The 11132-nt window shown below is 44.2% G+C and overlaps 1 protein-coding gene across 2 annotated transcripts; it reads right to left on the bottom strand.

The window, feature by feature from the left end:
* Positions 1-3628: 3628 nt before the first annotated feature.
* Positions 3629-6717, bottom strand: LOC135638604 (cytochrome P450 78A11-like). Of its 2 annotated transcripts, XM_065151799.1 has the most exons (3): positions 6581-6698; positions 4692-6025; positions 3629-4520 (listed from the first exon to the last, which is right to left on the bottom strand). In XM_065151799.1, the coding sequence occupies exons 2-3, from the start codon at positions 5694-5696 to the stop codon at positions 3885-3887; spliced, it is 1641 nt and encodes a 546-aa protein (XP_065007871.1). In that variant the 5' UTR covers positions 5697-6025; positions 6581-6698; the 3' UTR covers positions 3629-3884. The 2 variants fall into 2 exon arrangements, 1 of the variants encoding a protein (XP_065007871.1); XR_010496666.1 differs by lacking the exons at positions 3629-4520; positions 4692-6025 and adding an exon at positions 6097-6391 and having other exon boundaries at positions 6581-6717.
* Positions 6718-11132: the final 4415 nt, after the last annotated feature.

Genomic DNA, 11132 nt, shown 5'->3' with positions numbered 1-11132 from the left:
TTATGTTTTGGCAGTGATGAACCTGTGTTAGAAGGGTACACAGATGCAGACATGGCAGGTGATACTGATTCCAGGAAGTCCACTTCGGGATTCTTGATGACATTTGCAGGAGGAGCAGTCTCTTGGCAGTCTAAGTTACAGAAGTGTGTTGCTCTATCAACCACAGAAGCAGAATGCATAGCAGTTACTGAAGCCTGTAAGGAAACTTTATGGATGAAAAAGTTTCTACAGGAATTATGCTTGAAACATGAAGTATATACTGTTTACTATGACAGTCAGAGCGTCATTCACCTCTCCAAGAATTCAACATACCATTCTAGATCCAAGCATATTGATGTGAGATATCACTGGATTCGTGATGTGCTTGGGATGAAAGAATTACAGTTGGAAAAAGTGCATACCAATGAGAATGGTTCAGATATGTTGACAAAGTCTTTGCCTAAGGAGAAGCTTGAAGCATGTAGGCGAAGAGCGGGCTTGGTACAGCCCACCATATGAGCTGGAGGGGGAGAATTGTTGGGTCCAGCCCATATGTGGGCTTGGACAAATTGGGCCTATTGAGCCCAAATCACTAATTAAGGTGAAGTAAGGCAAATTAGGGTATGCAGGAAAGAGAAAAACGCAGAGCAGCGTGCAGCGTGCAGTGTACGTGCACAGTGAATAACGACGACGTGTAGAGAGAAAGTAAAGTTTCTGAGTTTTTCTGCTTGACGATCGGTGGCCAAACGTTGTCAGTTTCGGCTCAAATTTTATGTGGAGAATCCTTGCAGCAAACTCTACAATCCTAACGGTGTTGATATGCAGTTTACCCTCTCTAAGGTACTTTCCTGCGATATCCACTCTGTGAGACCTAGAATTCTCTTTGGAGGAGATCCACCTATGTGATGAAGATATGGTATTCTTGAGCCAAGATCTATGTTCTTGATGTTATTCTGATCCTCTAGTTATTCTAGAGAAGACCTACTGTAAACCTGTTATCATCATTATTGATAGTGGAAGTTTGAGGTGGACTACGGTCCCGTGATTTTTCCCACATTGGGTTTTCCACGTTAAAAAGATTTGGTCATTGATTTATTGCTCTATTGTTTATATTAACATTTAAATATCAAGTTGATATTTTGATGAGAAACCTATTTTGATACACAAAGAGAGAAAGAATTATTCCGACATTCTATATCGACGAACTTTTACTGCTTGGCTCCGAACAATATCCTGTCTAAATATTGCATATCACAGAAACAAAACATGCAGCTTCTGCTGATGGTTCATTGAACACAGACCCATCTAGATATTTATTCATATATTAGAAACAGATTCCCCACCTCATTCTTGCCACAATCATGTACCAACGCCAAATGAGTTGGGATATTATGTTGGTCTCAAGTAGAGGATAAAGAAATAGCAACAGTTGCTTGATGTAAACATCTAAAAACGATCAGTTTGACTCCAGGTGCTTTCACGAACAATCCTGCAGGCAAAATAGAATTATAAGAAAAACTATTCCTCTATTGAATATTGAAGACGCTTTGTATTAGTCATATGCGAAAGCTTTATTCTCATAGATAACCAAAGAATGTTCAAATATCTTCCCAGTCCTTGAGGAGATTTCTGAAGCGCACATTTAATTATTTGGAGGCACAAACAAGCAGCAGCAGTTGATGTTCCTTGGTTATTAACATGACAAGATGGTACAGCTTGCTGTCTGTTCTAGAAATGAGAAGAGTGAGATTGAGATATCTTTTTATTAATAAATAGCCCACATGTCTTTCGTCATATAATCAAGATTAAGTTGATTGGCAGATACCGACCAATATTATGATCCCTTCTAGTGTAAGAAACTTCCTAATCATAGGACTTTTAAACCTATCAATAATTGCTAAGTTGTTTTATTATATCCTTTAAATTTCCTTAATAGTTGAGAGTCAATGTCTTTTGCTCACTTCCTCAAGGCATGAAATGATCTTCCAGGCATTCCATCAGACAAAAAGTCCTGGTTGCATGAGTCTAAGTTGTGGTTAATATACAAAAATCCTTCGCATCAGAGGAAAAAGGTCTGTGAGACACAACTCGTCTTTAATTGAAAAATATCTGGGGACTGTGATCTTTATCACTGTGCGCTTATGGTCAAGAGAACCACGGAGCCTGAAGCTTGAAATGAATGGCAGAAAGCATATGTTCCCATTGGTCCTTCAATCGCTAGCAACCCCTGAAGGTAACAGTTCAGTACTACTAGTTTGTGTGTGATTTCCACAGCTAATTCTTATTCTTGTCTTCAACCTCAAACAATTGCACTTCAGGCCTCGGTCATGTTCATGCAAATAAGTATATGGACAAGGTAAAGGTAAATGACATGCGTTCCTCTGCCATCTTAGCGTGTATTTGGTCCCTTCCACTGATTACTTGGACGGCAACTCATTATCCTGTAGCTCTACAGGGTCGCATGTCCTCCATGCATGGCACATGGAGCAGATACACATGGGGATAATAGACTTTGTCAAGGCAGAAGGTATATATATTGTTGCTAGTGCACAGGTCTTGAGCAGCAACTTCTACTGTTTTATAGTTAAAGAAGCAGCTGCTAGTTGTATGTTTGACATGCATACATAACACCAACAGCACAGACACACTCCAGTTCAAATGATTAAGTATGGACATCTAAGATCGATTTGGCCCAAGTAACTACACCGAAGTAGATCCTCATCGTAGTAAATTATCTTAAATACTTGTGTTATTTGTATTAAGCAGTATAATTTAGAATTCGCCTACTCAGGGTTTCCTTTCATCTTTTCTGCATGCATTTATGGCATCAAAGAAGATTTTGAGGGCCACGTAAACTGTTGTACATTGGGATGAATCGCTGCAGCAAAATCATTGACCGAATCACGTTGTGAATGGAAGCTGCACTGACGCGACGCGTACATCGAGAAGACAGAGATAGAGAGAGAGAGGTCGTCTCCTCCTTCCTCCCTTAGGCCGTCGCATATATATAGACTAGGGTTTGTGGTACGTACGTGCTTAGTATATGTCATGCAAGGCGTCGGGCGTAACTTCAGCCGTACACCTTGTGTGACCGATGACGCCAAGTACTGCAGTCTTATCTCTCTCACTGTCTTGAGTTGCCCTATCGCTAAGTACGGCGCAATAAAGGCAAGACGTGAGCTCTCCATGCTTTTGCTTATGATGGTGTTCTGAGCACCTTGAGCTTCGGAACGAGCAAGCGCAGGACATGGTAAATGAGTTCATCAGTGGGCACCAGTTGCTTCATGATTTCTGGTCGGCCCCTCTTTCGTTGACGTTGATCCCCGATAGTAAGTTTCCACCTTATTCTACTAACCCTAGATAGCTCTTCCATTTCTTTGCCTGCGAGTTGCCGAAGCGCTCGCTTTGTCCTGCGAGGTTTCAAGGAAAATCCAACGGCACGCATGGCGATGGCCATTGATCCTCGACGAAAAGTTGAAGTAGATCTCCCTCGGCTTTAGCGAACCCATGAGAACCAACGATCATCACTTAAATGCTGCAGCTAGCATTCTTCAGGTCAATGCATGCAGGCGCCCATCTTCCAGCTAGCCCTTCTCCTGGAGCACATCAGTGACGACATTACACTCGGACGAAGCGTTTCTTGGGGAGAGCTGTGTGCTTCTGTGCGTTCTTTTCGTATTAATTAATATTTTAACAATACTTCTGTATAATATACGAGAACTGATCGCCACTACTACTACTACAGTACAACTACCATCCGTTACAAACTATGTAGAAGTTTTGGTTACACTACTAAAATTAACAAGCAAACAGAAGTAAACCAGACTCCATGATACCGTCAACCCAAAATTGGAGCCCCTTAACAACATCGACTAGCTTCTATATCTGAAGACTCTTCATGTGAACTAGAGCACCCCAACGACGTTCTCCCTTGGTGTGGCAGCGGCAGTGAGGGGAGTCTTCATCTCCAGTGACAGCTTGAGCACCTCACCGAGCTCCACCGCGGCGCCATCGACGGGGGCCCACTCGAACCCGTGGGCCAGCCGCGCCACCCAGAGACCCACGGTTGCCAGGCCCAGGTTCTTGCCGGGGCAGACACGGCGGCCGGCCCCGAAGGGCGCTAGCCGTAGGTCACCCCCCCGCACGTCGACGTCGGCTCCGCCATCGGCGTCCACAAACCGCTCCGGCTCGAAGCAGTCCGGCCGGGCCCACACCTTGGCGTCGTGCGCGATGGCCCACATGTTGACCATGGCGGTGGTTCCGGCGGGGACAAGCATACCGTTGCTTAGGTGGACGTCGTCGGTGGAGAGGCGGGCCCAGGAGAGCAGGGGTCCCGGCGGGTGGTTGCGGAAAGTCTCCTTGATCACGGCCTGGAGGTAGGGCATCCGCACGACGTCGGCATCCGTCGGCACGTGGTGGCGGCCAATGACGGCGTCGATCTCGCGGCGGAGCTTGGCCTGAACCTCCGGGTGGAGCACCAGCTCCGCCATGGTCCACTCCGTCAACAGCGCTGTCGTGTCCGTGCCCCGGAAGATCATCTCCTGCCGCTCAAACAAACGACTTCTAATCATTATATATATATATATATATATATATATATATATATATATATATATATATATATATATATATAAACCCTAAGATAATCTATATTTACAGATTACTCCTTCCGACTAAAACATATTACGTTTATATATGGAGGGAGTTGTTACCCAAAGGACGGCGATCATGTCGTCTTCATCGAGCTTCTCGTGGCCGTCCAACGAGAGGAGCACGTCAAGGAAGTCGCCATTGCCCTGCTCGCGGCTCGGCCCCTGGAGGCGGTGCTCGGCGATGATGCTGGTCACCAGACTGCGGATGCGCGGCACGAGGGCGGCGCATCGCTTCTTCACGTTGGCGGGGTCGTAGAACTGCACCAGCCACGGGAGGTGATCAGACCAGTTGAAGGCGCCCAGGAGATCGAAGCCTTCCCGCACCATGGCCTTCAACTCCTCTGCCTCCTGCTCGCCCCCCGGTACCGACACCTCATAACGCCGCCCGAAGACGCTGCCCATGATGTTGTTCAGGGCGGCGTTCTGTAGGTGCGGGCGGAGGCGGACGCAGCCAGCCAGACGCTGCTCGGCGGCGATGGCGGACAACATGGCGGAACAATCGGCCTGGCGGCCGGGTTCGTGGGCGGCGACGCGGCGGGGGGAGAAGAGGTGGGCGGAGGCGACGCGGCGAAGGAGGCGCCAGTAGGAGCCGCTGGGAGCGAAGCCGATGGCGCGGGCGAACATGAGCTCGCGGGCAGAGCGTTTGAGTGGGCGATCGGAGAAGGCCGGGTGTGAGAGGATCTCGCGGGCCACGGCCGGGTCGGAGGAGACAACGGCGGGGGTGGATCCGATGGAGAAGGCCATGAGGGGCTTGGCACCAGCGGCGGCGGAGAGCTCTGCGAGGGCGCGGTGGGGGAGGGAGCGGACGAGGGAGAAGAGGGAGCCGAAAACGGGGAGGCCGCGGGGGCCAGGTATAGAAACGGTACCACGGCGGGCCCGGCCGTGAGACCAAGCGCGGCCTCCGGGGGACAGGACCCAGGCGATCAGGCCGAAGGAGACGAAAGCAATGAAGAGGCTGAGCAAGAGCAGGGGGAGGTCGCAGTGCAGCGTATCGACGCCGAAGAAGGCAGGAAGGGTGAACACCCACCAGTTCGAGTCAGTAGTAGTGCGCGTACTGAGAGCCATGAGTTCTTATCTCCCTCTTTACGAGAGAAGCAGCAAGGGGGATGGATGGAAGAGACCAGCAGGCGAAGAGAGAAGCCAAGTGATATGAGGCAAGTAAGAAGAGGGGAGGACGGTCTTTATAGGGAGCGCAAATTCTACGCAGGGTTCCTCCGAAGATCCTCACCACCCATCAGCTGATTTACTTCCACATCTCAAGGCGTTTTGAAGGTATATTAATATGATGATTGATGCATAACTTTCTTTCGGTGATTCCTAATTCTCAGTGTTTTAACACCAATATTAGGAAACAAAGTCTATACGAAAACTGGATTGGAAATGTTGGAGTTGGTCTGCAATAAACCATCTAAGCATCAGTGGTAATCTAACCATACTATATCAAAAGAATGGGAAGACAGCACACTCATCTAAGTTAAGCTTGATAAAGAGTTTAAGATATTAAAAACCTTGAGATGGGAAGAACCTTCTTCATCTACAAATAAGAACGCAGGGATATATGCTATTGGTACGAATTAAACACGCACAGCTAACTAACAATGCTACTAGAGCTTGAGAACCTCAATACATTACTGCTAGTTATAATGTGTCTTCAAGGGACTTGTTGGAGTTTTAACAGGGGAACAACTGGTGATTCAACATTGCCAAAAGAATGAGCTTGAAGGCTTAGGAACAGCATCCTTGCAGCAAATACGTTCAACCTGTGGATGCTAGAATCTTCATACATATCAGATGCAAGAACTGAATTCAGTTCTAATGATCGACTTTGCTTTGTATCAGAAAGATTGGACTCTGTAGTGGTACTGAACTAATACAACGAAGCGAAAAAGATTGATTCAAACGCATAGCTATTAAATAAGAAGTTAGGTTTACGGCTTTTGACTGGTGACCTGCAAGCGGGGTAGAAGACGATCCCATAGATTCTCAGCAGACGATGGCGAGCTCCAAGGCAAACGGCTGGGGTTGCTTTGTGCTCAAGTAACCCATCGAAGTGCGAGCTATGCAATTTCCCGGTGTTACGTTTGAACGTGAGAGAGAGAGAGAGAGAGAGAGAGAGATTGTATTGTCTTCAATAGCTGCATACGTACAAGCTTGGTGGGGTGGATACAGCTGGATGGTGTGATTCTGGACCAAAGTACATGGAACCTTCCATGAGACTGCTGGTAGAGTGTAGGGTGGGCTAATCTGTAGCGTAGAGCTTTAGATTGTGGCCTCAGGCAGCGGTGGAAGGGCTGTTTGGTACTGCATGCATGCATAGTAGCACAAGGGTTTTGCAGTCTCTTTCTTGATCTCTGATGAACCAAACAAAACATTGTCAATGGCATGTGAATTGTGTATGTAGCCTGGAGCATGATGAACTGTAACTTGTCCTTTTTGATAGATTGTCTCCTGCTATTTCATGGACAACTTCATTGTAGAGAATCTAAAAAGTGCTCTCCATTTTAAAGAAGAAAGAAAGAAAGAGAGTGGCAGTGCATGATTCAGAAACTCTCTCTTGCTATTCGCTTACATTATTGCATTGCCTTTCCGAGTACTGAATGAGTTAATACTTGTCGAATTGGCAGTGATTGCCTTATGCTATGGTAAATGAGAGCATCAAACATTAAACTCTTTCTCAAGAGAACAAATTACGCTTCAAATATTTTGTTATTGAAAACTCAGTTATAAATAATTATCTTGATGTGTGTGTGTTTCTTTGTAATTTTAACACAATATAATAAAACATTCAAGAGACTCTCGGTTGACTATGCAAGTTTCTTACCAAATTTCATTGTGCAAGAAATGTTTCTTGGCATTTTCTTTAACAAGTCAAGCAACAGCTTCACTTGCTTGCAGGTCTCGTGACTTAGCGACCAACAAGTTGAGAGTTAAATATAACCACTATGAGATCAAACTTGTTGACTAGATTAATTTCTAAGTGAAGGTGGCTTGAAGAAGCCTATAAATTTCTCTGCATGGTCTTTTTCTGCTCTTGCTGTAGAAGGCGAAGTCTGTTTTTTTTGGACCACATCCTACCTCTAATAAATAAACTAAAATGTTGGTTTTGAGACAAATAAAGCTTATGAATTCTGCTTTGGAAAGGTGTTTGAGGAAGAAAAAGAAACATCAATTGCATAAAATCATGGTTTGGGTCTCGAAGAGAGAATGGCTTGGACATTAGTTTCAGGATGAAAAATTATGGTTTAATGCTCATCCACCGGCCACTTGACAGTGAGGATGATGTTGCCGGAGGCGAGGACAGTGGTGGCGGAGGTGTTGGCAAGGCTCACGCCGGAAGCAGTGAGGACGATGTTGCTGGAGTGAGAGAGCCAGGAGCTGGTTGATGGTGCTCAGCGAGAGGGTTCTAACGACCAAGTCCACAAAGAGGGTTGCGCAATGGTCCAGTGCGCGGAAGCAGATCAAGTCTAGAGCAACGGTTCAATGAAGGGGTGCTGGCAGAGGTGGAAGGTGGGAGGTGAGAGGTGTGTGATTGCGGTGGCTTGAATTTGTGCACACAGCAACGATCCACGCGGTGCTGTGCATAGCACAGTTATACGTATATGTAGAAGAGAGCGCTGGATCACTCAGCATGCAAACTGTTGAGGGCACATGAGTCCCCTTCAATCTCCTCAAGTCTGCCTCATTGGTATCCCCTTCGATCTCCTCAAGTCTACCTCGCTTGGGAATATGTCTACATCTTTTTACTGCTCTGATATCATGATAAAATGATAGAATAAAAAGTGAAATTATAAAAGTAAAAAGAAAGCTCATTTCAATTAGTATTCTATTTATACATAGTGAAAGAGAGGATTTTTCTCATGTAGTCGAGGAAATCTCATCTGCTATGCAGTTGCGGAAATCTCTCATCTGTTATACAATTGAGGAAATCTCTTTATTATCAGGCCTCTCAAGCTCACCAATTGACTGTAATTCAATAATAAAAAAGGCAACCTCTCAATGTCCTATCCAATTTGATAAGTTGGAAGTTCTTCCTTTCTCCGTTGCCTCGTTGTGTAGGGAATAGTCTGTGACCAAAAATAGGATTATTTTATATATATATAGAGAGAGAGGGATTGCAAACTATCTTTGTATCTTCATGTGAGTAACTAGTCAAACATAAACCCTCACATTTCATTCGTGGATTTGCAGGCTAATTTCCATGAAAGACCAACAACATGTGTATGTGTGTGTGTGTTAGATGGCTACAGGAATTTTTTTTTTTGTATGTATAAGACTATAAATCGTACTTAGATTTCCTTGAAGGTAAAGTCCAGAAGTTATGAAAGAATATTTCAGTGTCATATAAGTTTCCTAGATTTGGTTGTAGATCACAAGTTACTTCACACTAATAAGACAATGCTCTTAAGATTCTAAACAACTACCATAACTGGGATTCTAGGATCTTGAGTACAAATTTAATCCTTGGCATGCACAATATTAGATCCATATGCAATGTATAGTAAAATAAATCAGATTATTTTCTTTCACTTAGATTTGAAGTTGCAAGTTCACTAAAGAAAGTACAAGGACTTTCTTTAGCTAGGGGGTCGAAAGCTAAACATCGAACCTAACCATCATGAATTACTAGTTAAGAGGCACAAAAGTCTGTACATTGAACATTTACCTAGTTCCAATTATCTACTCCACACTATGATCAATGTATTGGTTTGATCTCTGTCTTCGGAGGTGACCCTCAGGAAAGTGCTGAGCAAGTACATACTGAGACTTGAAACACAAGAATGCATTGGGGAGTGTGAGACAAACATAAAGAGATGATCACAAGATTGCCAAAAAAAAAAAAAAAAAGAGTAGGAATATGACATTAAAAGAAAAAAAAGAAGAAGAACAATTTCCATCGGCCTTCATGGTAGTTGACTAGAAAATCCTCCAGTATTGTAACATGTCTGAGCAAGTGTTTGTTCGTATACTAGACCATCATTCACGCTAGATCAATCACTCTTGAGGTCCGAGTATGATGTGAATGCGCACATACTTATTAGGATGTGGATTAGTAAAGCTGCTTGCCGATGATTCAACAACACATGGTGTGCATGATTCAAAAGGCACGACGACATCAAGAAGTTTTCTTTAGAATGGCTTTAGTACGGCATGCCTTGAGAGGGCAAACAACTATTTCTGATTCATTAAAAGATGCAAGTAACCAATCGCATAATGGGATTTAGTTCTAATCTTTGATCAATCCCTATGCAGAAGCCCGTAGTACAAAGTGTGTGTCAAAGCAATTGCACTAGGGAACTCTGCAATGGGACGGACTCGAAACAACCGGTGGAGATCCATCGGAACTTCTAAGAAGACAAGTAACATCCAAACCAAAGTCAACAGGGCAGGCACAATACATCCAGACCTTCCCATAAAATAATGGAGCAGGCGAGCTGTCTCAAAGCTTGATCTCCTTTTAATACCATTCTCGTGGTGCTCCGAGGTCCTAAAGGGCATGCCAAGCTCAAGAAAAGAGCAAACAAACCGCCCTGGTTAGGCGAATCTTGTCCTTAACACAGCTCCCCATTCCTCTTTAGAGAAAAGATGTTGATGACCTCTGAGCGTACCAGTACAATGAAAAGAGTCCTGCATTGAGATCGGGGAAGTGTTGCGTGCTTTACGTAGAGATATAGAATCACCTTCACCGGCCCATGCGGCGATGAGCTCGGTGCAGGAAAGAAAGCAGCAGCTTCTGCGGCCAAACTGTCTGCAATATGACTCTCTCTCTCTCTCTCTCTCTCCTTCCGAGTACTGCAATGGAATCCACCATGAACGCGTAAAATCTTTGACGAGAATACTGTTGTATTAACTTCTTAAAAGACGCAGGAAACAGGGAAAGAATTGGCTTTTTTTGAGATGACTAGTACTACTTCAACTTCGCATTCCAAGAGCTAATCTGATGCAGCGTTAGCACTCATACAATTAGCACAAAAGAAAAAAAAAAATCTGTGAGGAAATGCTGATCGCGTTCACTTCTTCGTCAAGGGTGATTCCCCGTTTAGTTTAACACGAATTGGTTCTTTGTTTTTAAGAATTTAAACTTTTATAATTTACTATAATCCAATCAAAATCTTTTTCGTGGTTACCATCTTATATGACTCTGTGGAATCTTTACATATTGAATATTGGAAGTTTTTGAATTTGACATTGACTGAACGTAGCAATTATTTAGGATTTGTGGTAATCCAATTTAAAATTTTCATCGTCATGTTCTTGCCAAATAAAAAATTTCAATTGGACAATTTAATGTATAGTAAATCCCTTGTTGTTACGCCAACATTTTCTTTCTCATGATTGATCACTTCAAGATGATGTGATGTGTGTTGGCTGATAGCCCATGGTTCAGCTCATAGTGGGCTTGAATAGCCCACAGCCTACCTCTTTCTTTTAACTTAATCCTAATTCATATTAGGGGGTATGTGATGGCTGCGAAAATAGGCATAAATAAGATAGCAACGAGGG

Source organism: Musa acuminata, chromosome BXJ3-5, assembly GCF_036884655.1.
Source record: "Musa acuminata AAA Group cultivar baxijiao chromosome BXJ3-5, Cavendish_Baxijiao_AAA, whole genome shotgun sequence".
NCBI classification, from domain to species: Eukaryota; Viridiplantae; Streptophyta; class Magnoliopsida; order Zingiberales; family Musaceae; genus Musa; species Musa acuminata.
This window is presented reverse-complemented; position numbering and strand designations above follow the sequence as displayed.

Bases quoted from the DNA above. Each gene is read 5' to 3' on its own strand.
- LOC135638604 (XM_065151799.1), bottom strand. From the start codon at position 5,696: ATGGCTCTCAGTACGCGCACTACTACTGACTCGAACTGGTGGGTGTTC. The intron at 4,521-4,691 runs GTAACAACTCCC...TTTGAGCGGCAG, and splicing joins ACATGATCGCCGTCCTTTGG to GAGATGATCTTCCGGGGCAC.